General features: G+C 41.1%; 1 protein-coding gene across 1 annotated transcript; it reads left to right on the top strand.

The window, feature by feature from the left end:
- Positions 1-6,691: 6,691 nt before the first annotated feature.
- On the top strand, positions 6,692-12,424 carry LOC136480126 (wall-associated receptor kinase 2-like). Its single transcript, XM_066477771.1, has 4 exons — positions 6,692-7,356; positions 7,674-7,951; positions 10,402-10,554; positions 11,157-12,424. Exons 1-4 carry the CDS (start codon positions 6,692-6,694, stop codon positions 12,218-12,220), a joined length of 2,160 nt encoding a protein of 719 aa, XP_066333868.1. The 3' UTR covers positions 12,221-12,424.
- The last annotated feature ends 10,493 nt before the right edge of the window (positions 12,425-22,917 follow it).

The following is a 22,917-nucleotide window of genomic DNA, read 5'->3' as shown; positions in this document are numbered from 1 at the left end:
AGAAATAGAACCATCACTAGGAACAGATAAAGAAGAGGGCTACAATAAATGAACCCTCGAAAAATCGATTTTCTTGGACCATTGGTAAGAAGAATCGCCCCAGAAAATCGTCTCATGCCCGGGAATCACCAAAAGCCGCAAATGGTCCTGTAAGATGCCTGGGAATCACCAAAACCAGTAACACGTGAGGCGAATCACCAAAAGCCACAAATGGTCCTGTAAGATCCCCGGGAATCACCAAAAGCCGCAAATGGTCACTTTACTCAACATCTCATTGTGGAGATGACATGCCAATGCATACAATGCAGCACCTATCCCTTTATTTATCTTAGATTCTGTCTTTATGCACAAACTTATCAAGCTGCTTACATGGCACATATAGCTAAATCACCTCTCCTTTCACCCTAAATTTTCAGTTTTGTCATGTGTCGAGCATGCATGATCTGGCATTTCTTTCCTGTTTTCGTCTGCTTCAGTATCCTCGTCCCAACAATTGGTGTTCAACCCGTGATGGATCCTACCACCTGCTACCATAGTTTACGGTGCATACAGTGCAATTTTAGGACAGAGAGCCTGTTTTATTTAAATAGATGGTAAAAAATTCACAATGTCTCTAAAAATATTCAGCGATTCTTAGAGACAGATGGTGTATTTACCAAGGCAACAAAGAAACACACATCTGTCCAAATAAATTCTTAGAGGTGGGCATCTTAAGATGTCATCTTCTATAAATGACATCAACAAAAGCGGATATCCTATAAGACCCACCTAAGGAAGGGTTCAGCTCATTTATATTTGGATTAGAGAAATTTTACAATGGTTGCAAAAATAAGCGGTACTCATCATATACAAGTACTAAGAAGTACCAAATAGGTGGGGATGGTACAAAATATAGGTAGGGCCAGTACCAAAAGAGGCGGGGACAGTACTAAAATAGATGGACCAGTTTCAGATTTTTTGTTATTTACTTATTTATTTTCAGATAAGGGTAAACTGGTAATTTCAGTATCCTCATTGAAGACCAAAACTGAGATTTCCTAGCCCATCTTTCTCAGAAGCAGATGTCGTCGGCTGTCGCTACTCTCGCTTCTATCTCAGTCTCCCTTACTTCTCCTCTTTGCTCAAAGCTCCCAGACGGCACCAAGCAGGAGTTGTCGGGTGCAGGCACCAATTCGAAAGAAACCCACGCGAGAGGCTTGACTGCTTAAGGGCACGAACACTATTACCGATAATACCCTGTATAATAAAAATTCCATTTTATAAATAATCTTCCTCTATTAATTAGCTAGAAAATAAAAAAATGAAAGTACCTCGAGGTACCAATGGTACTTTCCCAACCATTGTAAAAGAGCTCTTTGGATTAAGTCAATTTTGACACCTCAACTATCATTAATAAAAGTTTTTAGTTATCATTAATTATGATTTGATCCAATATAATATTAAAATTATCATTAATAAAATTTATTAATAGTATGAACTGGTATCACAGTCGGTTTGAACCATGCACAAGCAATGACATAACACTGCCGGTTAAAGACAAGAACCGGCTGTGATATGCCAATGCCGGGTCGTGGCTTGACTCGGCATCGGCATAACAATATCACTACTGATATTTTGTTTGACGTGGCTATGTTCCAGCTACAATATAAAATCAATTGTGTAGCTTGTTTTGTTGGTTGTATTGTCTTTGATTCTCATGCTTGTTCTTTATCCACTTGAGAGAGAATTCCACATTAATATTTTAATAATATAATTAAAAATCCAATAAGAGTGTCGATAAATATTTCAATAAATATGAATATACCAATAAGTAAATTTTAATATATAAATTTTTTCATGTATATATGAAAAACTAAAGTGCTTGATTATGGCTATTTTGGCTCCTCAACTCTAGCGTTTGTCTAACTTTGGCACCTCAACTATCAAAACCGTTCAATTTTGACCCCTAAGCCGGTCTTGAGTGGTTTTCAAATGGCCCTGGGGTCAAATTTAAACGGTTTTGATAGTTGAGGTGCCAAAGCTAGAAGGTTTGTACTTGGGGGTCAAAATTAGACAAAAACAAGAGTACAGGGGGCAAAAATGGACATAATCCTTTATATTACTGACCTAACAGCCCCCTTCCTCAATCATCTGCCACCTCCGCCGCCACCCAAATGACTCCGAGCGAGCACATCTCTCTACCTCTCTCGCATGTCTCCTCGCCACCCACCTCTTCTGCCGCTACCCAACCACTATGAATCTGACAATCCCTCCACTCCTCTGGATGTTATACCAAGAGCACGCAAAGGACGTCCTCCACACTACCTCCCATCCAATACACAAAAGATGCAGGTGAACTCGATGGACGCTAGGATCTAGCATCGAGAACACGAATTTCATGTCGAGACCATATATCTGACATGGTCATCAGCTCTACAGGTGACTACAAATAGATTTAAACCCTATAGATGCACCCGTTGAGTACCCATCCTCTGTCCTTGATAATTTTGCTCTCTGCCTCTCAAAGTCTCTAAGGTAGGACTATTGACGAATCTAGGTGAGGCAATTGTGGGCTTGGCAACGGATCCGAGCAGGGCGTGTATGGCGTGTTTGGCAGCAAAGCATTCATTGTAGGTTCGTCGTGTATCCATGCGAGGCGTCTATGGCAAGATCAGTAGTGGATTTGGGTAGGGCTTCAATGGGGGCTCTATGGTAGGGAAATAACTGGGACTCTGCACCAAGGTGTCCACGGGGGCTCGGTGGAGATCCATGCAAGGTTTCTATGACAAGCTCAGCGGTGGGTTGTTTCACTGTACCAACTATATAGAGTAAAATTCATGGTCGGTCCTTGAACAGTCAAAATACTATTCTTGGGTCTCATCTCGTTCCAAACGGGGCTTAACCACTCTGTACACTGACGTGGCATGCTGACTAAGCGCTGATCTGGACATGACATGTAGGGGTCACATGTTAGGTTCCCCTCAGTCTTTTATTCCTCGGCTTGACACTAGGGACCTATTTGTGCAAGAAATATATCTCCAATTAATTTTTCTCTCCCCTTTTCTCACTCAGTCTCCTCTTTGATCCGTATTCGAGTGTGGCTGCTACGAGCACTGCTGGTTGGGCCACCATGGCCATGGTGGGTCTCACTAGCGAGGGTGAGGCCAGGACACCACGGGCATTGTGAGCGAGCGCCACCAATAGGGAAGCCACAGACGCCGTGGATAGGGCTAGCCTTACCACTGGTAAATGCGGTGAGCTCGGCTTCTAACCGGTAGGGAAGCTGCTGACGCCACAGACGGGGCAAGCCTAACCATAGATGAACGTGTCGAGTGTTGATGGTCACTAAACACTCATTTAGAACATCAACATTCCACCAAAGTGAAGGTAAATCAACAGCACATACAATGAATTATGTTTTCAATTGACCTATTTCCACTTGTACTTGGAAGTTATTTGAATGTAGGAAAGTTTGCTTCAATTTCATCAAATTCAAAGAGGAGAACCAAGTGGACGTGGTAGGGAGGCCAGAGCTCACTTGCTGGGGTCCGCCGACCCCACTTTGGGTCGCCCGATGGCCCCAATGGCCCAACCTGCCACATCACTGATCCATTCCAAGGAGAGAAAACACACATTGGAGTGTTTCCAACCACTGATCCAACATCGGTATGATCCAAGGGCTAGTAGATGGCTTCACAAGGATTCAAGGGCTCACCATGGGTGTGTGGACATGTGACAAAGCACAAAACCGACTTATCTCAATTTTCAACCGCCTTGGACAATCTTCTAGCATCGTAGGATCAATGACGGTGTAATCCTAGGGTCAGCTAACCCTAGGGGGGTCGCTCGACCCCACCTTGGCGCCACCGACTTCCCTCCTTCTCCTACAAGTACCCCCTTGCTCCTACACATTATAAATATATGTGTTGAGATATGGGTTGAGCATCACAACAAATCACTGAAGATCCACTCAAGATCAAGTCAAGGGAAGAAGCTCTAGCTAGTGTAGTCCACTTCAAAGTAGTTAGGCTTGTAGTGGGAGATAGAGTTAGAGTAAGAGCTTTGCTCTGAGTCTGGAAGAATTATGCTTAGTCTGGTATAGCTCTTTGTACCTTTCCTCTTTTGTACACTTACCTTATTTGAAATATACTTCTACTTTACTCATGTACTTCATTCAAGATTACTTACTTAGCTAAGTGTGCTTTGAAGCTGGTTATAAGCTTAGTTAGCATAGTTCTACCTTGTTTAGTTTTGTTATAGCATGCACAGGCTCCACTGTCTGGTTAGAGTACTTTAGCCTCATTTTGTCGAAGCACGGATGGAAGTAGTGAGTTCATAGATTAAGCGTGGTGCTTAGGCTATAACTTGCCTGTCAATATGGCAAGGTCTCCGGATTGATAGTGGTAGGCGGCGTGGGGGAGTCGTCTGTCGCCGCTGGGCGGGACAATGGCACGGCGTCGAGGACTTGTGCTCTCGGGCGGAGCAAATGATCTGCAGCGCCGGTGACCCCTGCAACTGGGCGGGGAAATAGATCTACGCCAAATGAGGCAAAGGAGCTGCGATGTCAACCCCTGCCACCGGGCGAGGCAGAGGAGCGGTGGCGTGGACCCCTACCGGGCTAGGAAAAGGCACGGCGACGAAAGAGCTACTGTCGTCACTCAAGAAGCTGGCTCCTTTGACCGCCAGAGTCAAAAGGTCAGCAACGGCGACAAAAGCTAAATGCAAGAAGAAGGTATGGCCTTTTTCATCTATTAGGGTTCATCAGATTCAACTGCGCTAATCAATGTAGTCATTGCTTTACTGTTAGGGTTAGGGTTTCATCAGATTTGATGATAACTTGTTATGCCTTCACTGCAATTTGATGTTGACTAGCTATGGGGTGACTACCATTTGATGTTAACTAGCTATGAGGTGACTGAAATCTGATGATAAATTGGAATGAATTAACTGAAATATGATGATAACTTGTTATGAGTTAACTAAAATTTGATGATAACTTGGAATGAATTAACTGAAATCTAATGATAACTTGGAATGAATTAAATGAAATCTGATGATAACTTGTTATGAGTTAACTGAAATTTGATGATGCCTTGTTATGAGTTAACTATAATTTGATATGACTTGAGTGCAATTTGATGATAACTTGTTATGCCTTGACTGAAATTTTATGACAACTTGGAATGACTTAATTGAAATTTGATGTCAACTTGGAATGACTTAACTGAAAGTTGATGATAACTTGTTATGCCTTGACTGAAATTTGACGACAACTTGGAATGACTTAACTAAATTTTGATGATAACTTGATATGACTTGACTGCAATTTGATGATAACTTGTTATGCCTTGATTGCAATTTGATGGTAACTTGGAATGAATTAACTGAAATCTGATGACAACTTGGAATGACTTAACATAATTTTGATGATAACCTGATATTAATTACTTTAATCTTTTGGCCTGTGATGATATATTCATATGGATGAAGTGGCAATAGTTATCATGTTCTTCCCTTCTCATATTGAGCCCGTTCTCCTCTTAAACCGGCTCTTCCCATTAAACTTGCTATGACTTAAATTTGATGATAACTAGCTATGACTTAAACTGTTATTTGATGAAGGTACCTGCTGAAGAGTCTGATGAGGAGTCTGATGGTACGTCTGTTGAGGGGAACCCTGAAGAGTCGGAGTCTGTGAGTCCGAAGAGTCGGACTCCTCAGTGGACGACGATGTCGACGGACACTTGCGCGACGTCCACTACAGGATCATGCTGGCCAGGGACGACGTTGACAACCTCTTCGACCAGCACTGCAAGGAGATGAAGCGCCGATCTGATAGGCGCTTCAGGAAGCTGTACAACGACGTCGCAGATGACTGGGAGGCAGACAAGAAGGTCAGCAAGGCCCCTCGCAAGAAATGAAGTGGTGGCTAGTGTTGGTTCTTCTGGAAGCTAGTGTAGGTTCTTTTGGTTGTTTTGGATGTATAGTGGTGGCTGCAAGTGGTGGTGGCTGTGCATGATCAAGATGTAGTGGTGGATAGATGTGCATGATGATGTAGAAGTGGTGGCTGTGTAGATGTCAGAAACTTGGTACTTCGAAGTGGCAACAAGCATGGGAAGGATACATGCTTGGAACATAAGACTTGTATAGATGGCAGCTATATATCCTGCCATCTATTATTAACTATTAATCAGTTAAACTTCTAGATGGCTATCATGCCATCTATTAACTAGTAGTTATGTGTATGTTTCTCTGTGTGTATGTGTATGTTTGGGAATGATCAAGTGTCTGGAATGAGAAAACCATATTAATGGTATGCCACAAATAAAACAACAGCCGCCTCTGTAAAATGTATTTGTAGAGGCGGCTCTATAGTTGCAGCCACTTCTGCAAATAGATTTGTAGAGGCGACTGACTACAAATTCAATTACTAGAGGCGGCTGGGCATCCACCTCTATAAATCGCGATTTGTAGAGGCGGAAAAGTAGAGGCGGCTGGCATAACCGCCTCTATAGAAGCTTACCGGCCATCCCTACTGTGAATTCTATAGTAGTGTCAAAACCAAGTTTAAGGACTTAAAAATAATATTTTAAGAGTACGGGGACATGAACGACACCTTTCTCAAGTTGTAGGATGGACCGGTCGTGAATCTTACTCAGCTATATATATAAGCGTGCTAACAATGAAATGATCATTTGCATGTACACTAGCCATGGCACAAACACAGTGGTTTCTCCTTCCCGCCCTCACCGTGATATCCCATCTCGTTCTGGCGGTAGCCGCCGCCGCCAGCACTGAGAATATGGTGGCGCTATCACCGCTGGCAGCTCTACGGCCGCCGGACTGCCCTGACAAGTGCGGCGAAGTAGATATTCCCTACCCGTTTGGCATCGGCGAGCAGTGTTCCTGGCAGGGCATGTACAACCTCATTTGCAACCACAACTTCACCCCGCCACGACCATACCAGGGCGACGTCGAGGTCGTCGACATCTCGGTGGTGTCCGGCGAGATACGCGTCCGAGTCGATGTGTCATCCCTCTGCGAGAGCTCCAACAAGATCGTCAGCAAGAGTACTACGCTCAACCTCGGGCTGCAGTTCCTGATCTCGGCGACACGAAACGAGTTCACGGCGATCGGCTGCAACACGCTGGCGCAGCTGCAAGGCCCGAGCTACTACAGCGGATGCATCACCTCCTGCGTCAGCTTGGAAGCCGCAGCTCGCGACGGCGACAGGTGCACGGGCCTCGGCTGCTGCCAGACTTCCATCCCGGAAAACCTTAGCCACATAGTCAACAACTGGGCTCCCGTAAACACCACCGGCAACCAAGTTTGGAGATTCAGCCCCTGCAGCTACGCCTTCGTCGCCGAGAAGGGCTGGTATGTAACTACTCATAAGCAGCAAGCTATAGTCCATGGCGAGCTGTGCAGTTCAGTCTATGTCATAGGTCTAATAGACATTTTCCAAGGAAATAATGTTGTTTAGATAAGATGATAGCAGTACTGGAATATTCATTTCAGGATAATAGAAACTTCATTGAACTAAGAGTATTACTAGTATGTGCATTAGCTACACAGTGTATGTTTATATTCTTATATGTGCATTTCTGAAAAGAGAGAGAAATATATAAAGCAACTTTTAGCATAACATATATATATATATATATATATACATACATTAAGCCTCTATATTTCAGGTATCATTTCGAGCGGGAAGACCTTCAGAACAGTATATTTTTTAGGAAGCTTGGAGACAGAAATGTGACAGAGGTCCCTATAGTTCTTGACTGGGCCATCAGGAGGAATGGATCTTGTCCTCCTCCGGCAGAGAAAGATGGGGTGATGGGCGAACCCACCGCTTCCGCCTGTGTCAGTGCCAATAGCCACTGTGTCAACACCACGCAGGGCATTGGTTACTTATGCAATTGCTCCAAGGGATACACCGGCAACCCTTATGTCAGTGGTGGATGCACAAGTGAGTACTATGCACATGGCTTTAACTTCTTTAATTTGTTGCGCGTTTTATCCTGGTGAGGGAAGCCTGGCTCGCATCTGGGAACTAGGCTCCAGCTGGAGAGGCTGTAGGGATGCAAGCTCCGATCCATTGTGTTTTGTCCACTGAATCCTCGAGACCAGGCTGAGCAAAGCCCTTCTTTGGTTGCCTATACTGGGATATGTTACATTGAACTGAAATGAAAAAACATGTACCAAGATCATATTTATTTTACTTGAATCAGTTGTATATCACTTATTTTTATCGTATGAAACCTTAATTTACTTGAAAACATATTAATATGCCTTAAATTATGCTAATCATATACTAATACCATCATTAACCTGTTAATATCTTGCATCCTGTGAGCCTGGCTCAGGAGAAATAAATTTCATTCACGGTTGCTGCTTTTGCATTCTCGGAGCCTGGCCCAGACCAGCATCGAGGCAACCAAACACTGAGCTGCTACATCCAGGGAGCTTGCCGTCCCATATAGAGCGAACCAAACAGGCTATAACTAGATAATATCCACACGTGAGGGCATGAATTGATGGACAGTTTGCTAATTACTTCATAATGATACAGACATGATGTCACTCTATCTAACATACAAGGCAGTACATATAATTGGTTGAGAATGATATGTTTTGTCATTGGTTTCCAAACCCATAGTAACTAAGCTAGTATGAAAATTGCTACCATCACAGTCGGTTATTGAGCCGCTCTCAAAATGATGTTTGCATTTGGTTTGTATCTTGTACTGACAGCATTATTATTTCTAAAAATGATACTTGGCGACCCATGATAACAATCTAGTAGATTCCTTTTTGTCCTCGATGGCTTAATATTCTTTTGATTATTTGGGCATTTTCAATGGAAATGTTATCCACATACTTCCTGTTGGTTTTACAGCCACAATTTTTGTGTATATATATTTTTTCATCCAACTTCATATGAATTCATTATGAATTTCAAAATATCTCAGTGTATATGATAAGACTGCAAGAATAGCTGAATTACCTTTGGACTAACCAACTGTTGAGATCCCAATCTTTCCGTTCCATATGGTTATTGTTTCTGTCTCTGTAGTTAGCCCTTAGTCGCAAGATTCTTTCAATGTACTCTCACTCTCTGGGGCAGCAATGTAGTTTATTAATAAAATACACATTGCATCCAATCTTTGATTGAATAAAACAGGTCCACACCATGATGCAAAAATTTATCATATCTAATACATGTTGAATATTAATTTAATTGTTGGTCATCCAAACATTATTTGGTATGCCAGATTGTTACAGGATAGGAAATTGTTTTGTTGGTGTTGTACACATAATAGAATTTATACTAGCTATATGATAATATGATGTTGGTAGTAGTCGTGATATACCTTTGATATCTATATATGTGGTCTAATAGCAAAGTTTTTCCTACACCGTGCACATGTGTGAGTAAGGCCCACTCTCCAACTCTTAGGATTCCTCACTGCCACGGCCTTCCCCATCTCCCCACTTGGGTGGTTCCTAGCTAGACGTAACCTAGAAATAGTTGCTAAAACTGTACTATTTCCTTATGAAGTCGGTTGAAGACAAACTTTATACCTAAATATATTGAGCCCAACAGGATCCAAAACATTGTAGTTGATACCTTTTCCGTTTAAGATTGTTTAGGAACCTAAATATTTCTTATAAGTTTTCAGATTTTTAAATTAAAATTTTGAAGCATTATAATGGCCTCGGTTAGAGACACATTCTATAAAAATATTGGAGTGCTCGAAAAGATTCAAAAGTTTGTAGCTATCAACTTTGTCATTTGGGGTCATTTAAGAACACAAATACTAAATATACATTGGATAAGTCAATATAGAGCAATATCACCCCTTGTTTACCAATAATAGACTGTCATGGTGAAAACGAGGGGTCACACCAGCCATTAGGTCATGGGGATTCTAATCTGCAAGAATACACGGGCACATATTTTTCAATAAAAAAACCAAAACACTAATGACTTAGTACAAGACCAATGATTTTATTGGTTTTCTTTTGTCAAATAAATAAAAGAAATTTAAAGAGATCGTGTTTATAGATGGGCAGTTACCCTTATAATTGCATTTCCAAGTGTAGAAACACCTTATTTCTACAAATGAGACGATTGCAAAAACCACCCCTAGTCATTAAAGCTAGCCATGTCTAGAAATTCCAAGTTCATCACTACTAAGAATGTTCTTGTTTGAAAATTTAATGCTCAAATTCAGAACCCATATATCTCTCAGTTTATTGTTTCAAAGTTCAAAATTAATGACATACTCTAGCTAGTACTCAAGTCGGGAGGAATTAATTACTTTATGAAATCTCTAACAATTTTGTGGTAAATACTACTTAAACTAAGTCTAGTCATGATAATTATTTGAATGCATGTTCACCAATTATATACAGATATCAATGAATGCAAACCTCCAGAATCGAATTCATGTCCAAGTGGCAGCAAGTGCATTGACACAGAAGGTAGCTACAAGTGTCCATGCAAATTTGGCCGAAGAGGAAATGACTGTCGTCCCATATTTCCTGCGCCTGCTGCTGCAGTATTAGGTGAGCATAGAAGTCACCATATAAGCTGATTTGATCTGTCACAACTCCATGTTAGTATTATACTATTATGTCGTCATTCGATAATTCTGTTTTCTCTAGGTCCATCATATTTTATTTATGTTTTGTTTAGAATGGAATTAACTCACATATTCTTTTCGACATGGCATAAAAACTGTTCATAATCTAGCAAATCCACCAAAAAAACTCTCTAATGTTGAACCATCGGAAATTGTAGTTAGATTTTGTTGGTTGCAAAATAGACATGGGTTAGTTTTGTGTATCCTCAATTATAAATATTATTATATGAAAAACATGATGTATAAATACATTTTTGACTATTGACCTAGACAATCACTTGTATAGGTACATAGCTAGAAATATGTATCTATTTTGGGATGGAGGGAATAGTAGCAAAAGTGTAAAAGAACCCAACCTTATTTTAGTGCAGTAAATAATTGTTGAACTTGCATTCACGTAGTTATTGTGCAATTTTGTGCACAAAATCATAGATCCATGATATGCAAACTAATTTAATGCAGTAGGAACATAATGCTGTGCTGACAGTTAATTGCTTTGAATGAAAATGCGTACTGTGTTTGCAGCAACATTCATTGCCAGCCTTCTTCTGGCACTCCTACTCTTGTCCGTTCACCAAGATCAAAAGCGTCGAAAGAAGGCAGCCAACTACGACAAAAATGGTGGTAAAATACTGAATAGCGCTGCTGGCATCATCATATTCACAGAAAAGAAGCTTGTGAAGATGACAAACCATTACGACACCCTTATTGGAGAAGGTGCCTTCGGCAAGGTTTTCAAGGGAACCACTGACAACAAGGAGGTAGTTGCGGTGAAACGCTCCAAGAAAGAAGACAAGGACCTTGGTAAAAGAGCGAACAAGAACGTTCAGCAAGGGGACGACATTGTGAATGAGATCACCTTCCAGTTCCGCAACAGCCACACAAACCTTGTCCGCCTTGTTGGGTGTTGCTTGGAGACAAATATCCCTGTGTTGGTCTTCGAGTTCATCAGCAAGGGGAGCCTCCACAAGCTGCTTCATGACGAAACACATAAGGTTCTGCGGCTACAGACACGCCTCGACATCGCCATTGGCTCTGCAGAAGCTCTTGCCTATATCCACTCTTCACATGGTGATCACAACCACATCCATGGTGATATCAAGTCTGCCAACATCCTCTTGGATGATAACCTCGTGCCCAAGGTCTCCGACTTTGGATCATCTAAGATTTTGTCGGTCGATATGTATGCCCTAGCTGTGGCAGCAGACATGAGCTACATAGATCCAGTGTATATGAAGACGGAACGTTTCGTGGCCAAGAGTGATGTCTACAGCTTTAGCGTGGTGCTCCTTGAGCTGATCACCCGGAAGACGGTCAAGTATGGCGAAAATAAAAGCAAGAGCCTGCCTATAGACTTCATCAAGTCTTGTAAGGAGATGGGCAATGGAAGGGAGATGTACGACAAAGTTATTTTATCTCATGGTGACGGTGTACAATGTCAATATTGCATAGAGTGCCTTGACAAGATCGGCGATCTGGCAGTCCGATGTCTCAAGGAAGATGTGGATGAAAGACCCACAATGGCAGAGGTCGTGGATGAACTGAAGCAAGTAGCAAAGGAGCTAGCAGATAAATGCAAGCAACAATGAATCATTAATTCTTCGTAGCTTACGCAAGCTCATGTTTACGTACCTTTATGTCAAAAGAGATGCAAACGTGTTTGGTCACCTCATGCTAGCTACTACATAGTACTATATAATGCTCAACTTTAGCATTGTGCATCATATATAACTACTTGTCAACCGTGTATGGATTTATGCATGCATTGTGTACTATATTTTATTTACTGTATTTGGAAGATTGAGATAATTTGTCCGCTATATATTTTTGTTGTATTGTATATAATTCAGCATGGTGACGACATTGTAAATGTGATCATCTTCCAATTCCAGAATAGCCACCCAAACCTGGTCTGCCTTGTTGGGTGTTGCTTGCAGACAATTATCCCCGTGTTGGTTTTCAATTTCATCTGCAAGGGGAGCCTCCACAAGGTGCTTCATGATGAAACACATGAAGTTCGGCAGCTACCGGCATGCCTCAACATAGCTGTTGGCTGTGCAGAAGCTCTTGCCTATGTTCACTCTTCATACGGTGATATCAAGTCTACCTCTGTCCACTTGGATGATAACTTCATGCCCATGGTCTCTGACTTAGGATTATCCAATGTTTCATCGGTCGATATGAAAGCGTGGGCTGTGGAAGCAGACATGAGCTACATAGACCCAGTGTATATGAAGACAAAAAGTTTCATGGACAAGAGTGATGCCTATAGCTTTAGTGTGGTGCTCCTTGAGCTGATCACCTGGGAATGGCCTCGCCAGAGATGGTGGAGCAGGCAGCATGCACTACCTAAAAAACGATTTTTAGCAACGAGTCGAATTTTTTGTAGGGGCGGCTGGTGATGGAGCCGCCCCTACAGTGGCGTGCTCGGGTGCCCAGACACCAGCCGCCCCTACAAATAGAACAGTAGGGGCGGCTGGTGATACGAGCCGCCCCTACAAATGGGGTCTGATTTGTAGGGACGGCTCAATCACCAGCCGTCCCTGGAATTTCTATTTGTAGGGGCGGCTGGTGATTGAGCCGCCCCTACAAATGCCCACGTATATATAGCTCGGATTTGTAGGGGCGGCTCAATCACCAGCCGCCCCTACAAATGACCCACATATAAAACAGCTGCAACACTTCTTCCTCCTCGGGTCACTCACTCCAACCCGTGAAAGAAAGGTGGGGAGGTCTTGGGCACCTCCCAAAAATTGCTCTACTAAGGGGGAAGGTTTTGGTCTCAAATCCTTTGGTGGAGAGGTTGTAGAAGGTAAGAAAATACTATTCCACACTTTTTTTTGAAGTTTTAATGGTTGGTTAGTGAGTAATTAGAGTTTTGTTTTTCTCTCTCTTCTATGGTGCTTGAGCTACTTATGAAGCAAATTAGAGCCAAGTTTTAAATGTACTAGGGTAAATTAGTGAGGAGAACAAGATCAGTACCTTATTTGGTCCATGTTTTTTTATTTTAGTGAACAATTAGTTAGTTTTATGGATGTTTCATGTGCATGTGGATCTAGAACTAGAGTTTGGTTTTTTTTATTAATTTCATTTTTGTTAATTTATGTTTGATGAAATTGGACTAGGGTTTGTATGAAAGATATTGGGTAAAGTATAATTGTTGCTAATTGTTGTCTTTGAAATTGTTTATTGTAATCAATAAATATGTATTTTAATTATTTATGGATAAATGGACCATTAATTAATTTTCCTCTACCATGGTGTGTTTGTATGCTTCATGTAATTATATTATATTTATATTCATATATATCTGAAGTATATACAATTATTCTCAAGTAATTATTAATTTGATTCATTTTTATATATATCTGAATAAGTAGTGATTTAATGTTTGTTTTGTTGTTGTTGTAAAAGATAGAGTACAGGAACTCTTGGATGTATGGTTCGTTAAGGTTCAAGGCAGGTTTCCGTGAAGAGGTGGATAAATTTATTGAAGCCGCAAAGAAGCATGCAACGACATTGAAAGAGAATAAGGATACAATTATTTGCCCCTGTAAAGATTGCAAGAACCGTATGGCATAGACAGATGTGACTATCATCGGATCACATTTGATTATGCGAGGATTTGTTGAGGACTACACAGTGTGGATTCATCATGGAGAAACGGTTATCGTTAACGACGAGGATGAGGAGGAATACGATGACGAAACCATAGATCCCTGTCCCAATATTCAACAGAGCTTGATGCACGAATGAATTTTGAGTTTGGTAATGAACAAGGTGGTGATGCTGGTGGTTGGGATGGTAACGACGAAGATGGTGCCAATAATGATGGTGGAGCATGTGTCGGGGATGAAGATAATTTCGAGGATATGATTCGAGACCTTGGACCAGAGATTTTACTAAATAGCCTGAAAGGTCTAGAAAATTTGGAAAGAGTGACAAAAGCATCGAAGGAGACTGTGTATGGTGTTGAAAAGGGTTGTCCGACACATTGGACATTACTACGTTTTGTGCTTGAGCTGCTCATCCTGAAGGCTAAGTATGGCTGGTCAGACTGTAGTTTCAATGATCTATTGCATCTTCTGTCATGGGTGCTACCACAACCAAACTCAGTTCTCGCCAACACATACCAAGCGAAGAAGATCATAAGTCCATTGACAATGGGGGTTGAAAAAAATCCATGCATGCCCCAACCACTGTATACTTTTTCGTGGCGAAATGTTCAAGTCACTGGATAAATGTCCCCGGTGTGGGGCCAGCCGGTACAAGAACAATGACCTTTACGGTGGGGACGAACCCTCCATGGGGAAAAAGAGGAATAAGAAGGGTACAAAAAAGGTGGTACAAGAATCTCAGCCCCTAGAGGACACTCCATTAGGCAACGATGCAAAGCAGAGAAGAATTTTTGCCTTGGTAATGTGGTACCTGTCAGTGACCGACCGCTTAAGACGTATCTTCCTAAACCCTAAAGAAGCCACACTCATAACATGGTGGGATGATGAGCGCAAGGTGGATGATGATAAGATTGCACACCCAGCTGATTGTAGTCGGTGGCAAAGGTTTGATGAGAAGCACAAAAAATTCAGCGATGACCCAAGGAATGTATGGCTTGGCTTGAGCACCGATGGAATGAATCCCTTCAATGAGAGGATGAGCAACCACAGCACATGGCCAGTGATCTTGACCATGTACAACATCCCAACATGGTTGTGTCAGAAGAGGAAGTACATTCTCCTCACTATTCTTATTTCTAGCCCTAAACAACCAGGCATTGATATAGACGTGTTCCTCGAGCCTTTGATGCAAGAAATGGAGAGGCTATGGAGGCATGGGGAGCAGATGTACAATGCGTTTCAAAAGGAGGACTTTATATGTAGAGCAATAATATTTGTTACTACCAATGATTATCCCGCGCCGTTTGCTTTGTCTGGACAGATCAAAGGAAAGACGGGATGCTTGGTTTGCTTGGATGGTACTACATGGGTGTACCTAGATGCATCCAAAAAGATAGTTTATCTAAGGAACCGACGGTTCTTAAAGACAAGTCACAAGTACCGTAGTAAATTGTTCTTTAGATTTTATGATAGCACCCCAGAGATTGAACCCCCTCTGGAGAGACGTCATAACGGAGAACATGTGTACAGAATGGTGAAAAAGAAATGCGTCATCTATGGAAAGAAAAATCCAGATGGGACGAACAGAGATAGAAGCACACCTCCTATCGAAGGCATACCTTTCAAGAAACAATCGATCTTCTTTCAGTGTCTGCCTTATTGGCCAAACTTGGAGGTCCCCCATGCCATTGATGCTATGCACATGCAGAAGAATGTCTTTGAGAGTCTCATTGCTACCTTGATGGACACATGCAAGTCAAAGGATGGTCTGAAAGCATGGAAAGACATGGTGTAGCTAAACGTGATGCCATAGCTTCACTCGGTACCTGAGGCTAATGGAAAATACACTCTGCCCGCGGCATGCTTCAACCTAACACCAGACGAGAAGAGAGATATATGCACTTTCCTGAGGGGGATCAAAGTCCTGACTGGGTTTTCAGCAAATGTTAAGAAGCTAGTGTCGATGAAGGACTTGTCAATAACACACTGCAAGGCTCACGATTGCCATGTGATGCTGACAGTGTTTCTACCTATTTCAATCAGGGCTATAAAGCTAGAGTTCTTGAAAATGGCCATCACCCACATGTGCTACTTCTTTTCAAAGATCTCATAGAAGACGATTGGCAAGCAAGAGCTGAGTGACCTACATGAATTTGTGGTAGAGACACAAAACCAACTGGAGATGTGTTTACCTCCTGCTTTTTTTGATATAATGCCACATCTCATGATTCACATGGTTCATCAGATACAGGTGCTGGGCCCTTGCTACTTGCATGAAATGTGGTCCTACAAGCGGTTCATGTTGGTTCTAAGTCGATACGTGCATAATCGAGCATACCTAGAGGGCTCCATGATAGAGTGTTACAGTACTGAAGAAGTCGTCGAGTGCTGTCAAGAGTACCTAAAAGTATAGAAAGGGATTGGTAAACCCGATTCTCGTCACAAGGGAAGGCTGGCCGGGAAGGGCACCAGTGGTAGAAAAGTGTTCATCGACGGACCATGATTACAAAGAGGTGAGTCGAGTGCATTACAGTGTCTTATAGAGTACACAACTGATGCAACCGTACATTGATGAACACTTGGCAACCATTATGGCAGAGAGAAATGGCCGTTTGGATGATTGGGTCATGAAACAACACAAGCAATGACTAACTACATGGTTGAAGGACTAAAACATACCACCTGGAGAAACCACAGACTCTATTACCATCAGTAGGTTGGCAGAGGGGCCATCGAGACAGGTGACATCTTGGAATGCTTATGACATCAATGGGTATACGTACTATACCCACGCAAAGGATAGTAAATATGTGAACCAAAACAACAGCGTTCGAATAGAGGCTCTTGATGGATTGGGGCGAAAGATCCAATACTTTGGCATCATTGAAGAGATATGGGAACTTGACTTTGAAAGGGATATAACGGTGGCCCTGTTTCGATGCCGCTGGATCAAACAACACCAACTGAACGAGATCGGATTGAGAGTCATGGACCTCGAGAATCTAGGCTACCAAGATGACCCTTGGGTGCTTGCTTCACATGTCGCACAAGTTTTCTATATGTCTGACCCATAAAGTAACCTCCCGCCGAAGAAGAAGACAAAGCACGTGGTTGCCTTCAGGAAATAGCACATTATTGGAGTTGATGGCGTGGACGATGTTGAAGCTTACAATAACTACGTTGAGATGCCGCTATTCATAGACTTTCCTAAGAAGATCAGTGTTGTGGAAAACAACCTCCCCAAAGACATATTGCCATGGGAATGAAAAGGTGTCAAGGGGAAGTCGTTACAGCGGGCTAGCTAGTTGTTGAACGTGGAGTGTTTGTGTAAGTGTGTGTTTGTAAGACTTCATTTATGCATGCGTGTGAGACTATATATTTATGTACTTGTGTAAGACTATATATTTTTGTATGTGTGTGAGACTACATTTATGCATGTGTGTGAGACTACCCTTTGCAACATTCAGATGACTCTATTTGAACATCCACTCTATTACTACTAAAACTTTATAAAATCACTTAACACTTTATGAAATGAAGAAATGACCAAAATAAAGTAGGAGATCTTGATGAGTTATACAACTTTTATATTCATCACCTTTACAGCTAAAATCATTTAGTGTTTGAAAATCAGGTTTGAAGCTGTCATTTTCTGAAATTTAAAATTTGAATTGTTCAAAATTAGTGACAAAGATAGATGACTAGACTAAAATAATAGAGCATGATTTTAGAAAATTTTAGGGAAAAAGCCATCACATTTGGAGTTAGTATGAGGGAGAAAAACTAGTTACAAGTTTCACGCATAGATTAAAAAGAGAAATCATACTTGTTCATCATTGATCATCATGAAAAGTTGTGATTTTTCTTTTTAATCTCTGGATAAAATTTGTAACTAGTCTTTCTCCCTCATACTAACTACAAATATGATGATTTTTTTCTAAAATTTTCCAAAATCTTGCCCTATCAAGTTAGTGTGTTGATTTCGTCATTCTTTTCATTTGACAAAGTTTGGGCACTTCAAATTTTCAAATTTAAAAAAATAACAAGTTCAAACGAGATTTTCAACCATTAAATGATTTCAGCTAAAAAAGTGTTGAATACCAAAGTTGTATAACTCATCAAGATCTACAACTTTTATTTTGATCATTTCTTCATCTGACAAAGTGATAGTAAACATTGTTTACAAATCAACATGTTTCTCGTATAGTTCATGAAACTATGAGTCATATGTGTGTTTATGAACAATGTTTACTAATACTTTATCACATGAAGAAGTGACCAAAATAAAAGTTATAGATAGTGAGGAGTTCAACAACTTTTATGTCACTTTTATTGTTGAAATCATTTAAGGTTTCAAAATCTTGTTTGAAGTTGCCATTTAGTAAAATTCAAAATTTCAACTGTTCAAATTTGGTCAAATGAAAATATGATCAAAATAAAAGTTGTACATATTGATAAGTTCTACAACTTTGGTATTCATGAGTTTTTCATCTGAAATCATTTACTCTTTCAAAATATTGTTTTAAGTTGAAATTGTTTGAATTTCAAATTTTGAATCGTTCAAACAAAGTCACATGACAAGATAACCAAAATAAAAGTTGTACATGTTGATGAGTTATACAACTTTTATGTTTACAACATTTTCATTTTATTTCATTTAATGTCATAAAATTGTAGTCAAAGTTTTAAAATTCAAAATTTTAATTTTTGTTTTTTTTTTTTGTTTTCTATATTGTTTTGACCACAATTGTTTATATATATATTTCTTCATATATAGAATAATACAAAATATTATATTTGTGCATATACATAATTTTTTATATTATTTTGTGTTTTTATGATATAAAAAATATATAATTTATTATTTAAAAAATAGAAACTATTTGTAAGGGCGGCTGGATCAAGAACCGCCCCTACAAATCATCCCGACTATATATTCAAGGCCACACATGGGAGTTGCCTGTTGGGCGCTCTCTTCTTCTCCTACGCCGTCAGGCTGCCTCCCCTCCCCGCACCCGCGTGCCCCCACCCCGCACCCACGCGCCCCCTCCCCGCACCCGCGCACCTGCTCCTCCCCGACCTAGGGTTTCTGACTGGTCAATCACCAGCCGCCCCTACAAATGACCCACATATAAAACAACTGCAGCACTTCTTCCTCCTCGGGTCACTCACTCCAACCCGTGAAAAGAAAGGTGAGGAGGTCTTGGGCACCTCCCAAAAATTGCTCTACTAAGGAGGAAGGTTTTGGTCTCAAATCCTTTGGTGGAGTGGTTGTAGATGGTAAGAAAATACTATTCCACACTTTTTTTTGAAGTTTTAATGGTTGGTTAGTGAGTAATTAGAGTTTTGTTTTTCTCTCTCTTCTATGGTGCTTGAGCTACTTATGAAGCAAATTAGAGCCAAGTTTTAAATGTACTAGGGTAAATTAGTGAGGAGAACAAGATCAGTACCTTGTTTGGCCCATGTTTTTTTTATTTTAGTGAACAATTAGTTAGTTTTATGGATGTTTTATGTGCATGAGGATCTAGATCTAGGGTTTAGTTTTTTTATTAATTTCATTTTTGTTAATTTATATTTGATGAAATTGGACTAGGGTTTGTATGAAAGATATTGGGTAAAGTATAATTGTTGCTAATTGTTGTCTTTGAAATTGTTTATTGTAATCAATAAATATGTATTTTAATTATTTATGGATAAATGGGTCATTAATTAATTTTCCTCTACCATGGTGTGTTTGTATGCTTCATGTAATTATATTAGATTTATATTCATATATATCTGAAGTATATACAATTATTCTCAAGTAATTATTAATTTGATTCATTTTTATATATATCTGAATAAGTAGTCCTTTAATGTTTATTTTGTTGTTGTTGTAAAAGATGGAGTACAGGAACTCTTGGATGTATGGTTCGTTAAGGTTCAAGGCAGGTTTTTGTGAAGAGGTGGATAAATTTATTGAAGCCGCAAAGAAGCATACAACGACATTGAAAGAGAATAAGGATACAATTATTTGCCCTTGTAAAGATTGTAAGAACCGTATGGCATGGACAGATGTGACTATCATCGGATCACATTTGATTATGCGAGGATTTGTTGAGGACTACACAGTATGGATTCATCATGGTGAAACAATTATCGTTAACAACGAGGATGAGGAGGAATACGATGATGAAACCATAGAATCCTTGTCCCAATATTCAGCAGAGCTTGATGCACGAATGAATTTTGAGTTTGGTAATGAACAAGGTGGTGATGCTGGTGGTTGGGATGGTAACGACGAAGATGGTGCCAATAATGATGGTGGAGCACGTGTCGGGGATGAAGATGATTTGGAGGACATGATTCGAGCCCTTGGATCAGAGATTTTACTAAATAGCCCAAAAGGTCTAGAAAATTTGGAAAGGGTGACAAAAGCATCGAAGGAGACTGTGTATGGTGTTGAAAAGGGTTGTCCAACACATTGGACATTGCTATGTTTTGTGCTTGAGCTGCTCATCCTGAAGGCTAAGTATGGCTGGTCAGACTGTAGTTTCAATGATCTATTGCATCTCCTGTCAAGGGTGCTACCACAACCAAACTCAGTTCCTGCCAACACATACTAAGTGAAGAAGGTCATAAGTCCATTGACAATGGGGGTTGAAAAAAATCCATGCATGCCCCAACCACCGTATACTTTTTTGTGGCGAAACATTCAAGTTACTGGATAAATGTCCCCGGTGTGGGGCCAGCCGGTACAAGAACAATGACCTTTATGGTGGGGACGAACCCTCCATGGGGAAAAAGAGGAATAAGAAGGGTACAAAAAAGGTGGTACAAGAATCTCAGCCCCTAGAGGACACTCCATTAGGCAATGATGCAAAGCAGAGAAGAATTTCTGCCTTGGTAATGTGGTACCTACCAGTGACCGACCGCTTGAGACGTATCTTCCTAAACCCTAAAGAAGCCGCACTCATGACATAGTGGGATGATTAGCGCAAAGTGGATGATGATAAGATTGCACACCCAGCTGATTGTAGTTAGTGGCAAAGGTTTGATGAGAAGCACAAAGAATTCAGCGATGACCCAAGGAATGTATGGTTTGGCTTGAGCACTGATGGAATGAATCTCTTCAATGAGAGGATGAGCGACCACAGCACATGGCCAGTGATCTTGATCATGTACAACATCCCAACATGGTTGTGTCAGAAGAGGAAGTACCTTCTCCTCACTATTCTAATTTCTGGCCCTAAACAACCAGGCATTGATATAGACGTGTTCCTCGAGCCTTTGATGCAAGAAATGGAGAGGTTATGGAGGCATGGGGAGCAGATGTACGATGCGTTCCAAAAGGAGGACTTTATATGTAGAGCAATAATATTTGTTACTACCAATGAGTATCCCGCGCTGTTTGCTTTGTCTGGACAGATCAAAGGAAAGATGGGATGCTTGGTTTGCTTGGATGGTACTACATGGGTGTACCTAGATGCATCCAAAAAGATAGTTTATCTAAGGAACCGATGCTTCTTAAAGATAAGTCATAAGTACCATAGCAAATTGTTCTTTAGATTTTATGATAGCGCCCCGGAGATTGAACCCCCTCCAGAGAGACGTCATAACGGAGAACATGTGTATAGAATGGTGAAAAAGAAATGCGTCATCTAAGGAAAGAAGAATCCGGATGGGACGAACAGAGATAGAAGCACACCTTCTGTCGAAGGCATACCTTTCAAGAAACAATCGATCTTCTTTCAGTGTCTACCTTATTGGCCAGACTTGGGGGTCCCCCATGCCATTGATGCTATGCACATGCAGAAGAATGTCTTTGAGAGTCTCATTGCTACCTTGATGGACACATGCAAGTCAAAGGATGGTCTGAAAGCACGGAAAGACATGGTGTAGCTAAACGTGATGCCACAGCTTCACCCGGTACCTAAGGCTAATGAAAAATACACTCTGCCCGTGGCGTGCTTCAACCTAACACCAGACGAGAAGAGAGCTATATGCACTTTCCTGAGGGGGATCAAAGTCCTGACTGGGTTTTCAGCAAATGTTAAGAAGCTAGTGTCGATGAAAGACTTGTCAATAACACACTACAAGGCTCACGATTGCCATGTGATGCTGACAGTGTTTCTACCTATTTCAATCAGGGCTATAAAGCTAGAGTTCTTAAAAATGGCCATCACCCGCATGTGCTACTTCTTTTCAAAGATCTCACAGAAGACGATTGGCACGCAAGAGCTGAGTAACCTACATGAATTTGTGGTAGAGACACAAAACCAACTGGAGATGTGTTTACCTCCTGCTTTTTTTGATATAATGCCACATCTCATGATTCACATGGTTCATCAGATACAGGCGCTAGGCCCTTGCTACTTGTATGAAATGTGGTCCTACAAGTGGGTCATGTCGGTTCTAAGTCGATACGTGCATAATCGAGCATACCCAGAGGGCTCCATGATAGAGGGTTACAGTACTGAAGAAGTCGTCGAGTGCTGTCAAGAGTACCTAAAAGTATAGAAAGGGATTGGTAAACCCGATTCTTGTCACAAGGGAAGGCTGGCCGGGAAGGGCACCAGTGGTAGAAAAGTGTTCATCGATGGACCATGATTACAAAGAGGTGAGTCGGGCGCATTACAGTGTCTTACAGAGTACACAACTGATGCAACCGTATATTGATGAACACTTGG

This window comes from Miscanthus floridulus, chromosome 9 (genome assembly GCF_019320115.1).
Source record: "Miscanthus floridulus cultivar M001 chromosome 9, ASM1932011v1, whole genome shotgun sequence".
Taxonomy (NCBI): Eukaryota; Viridiplantae; Streptophyta; class Magnoliopsida; order Poales; family Poaceae; genus Miscanthus; species Miscanthus floridulus.
The sequence above is the reverse complement of the archived record's forward strand: the minus strand, read 5'-3'. Positions and strand labels throughout refer to the sequence as shown.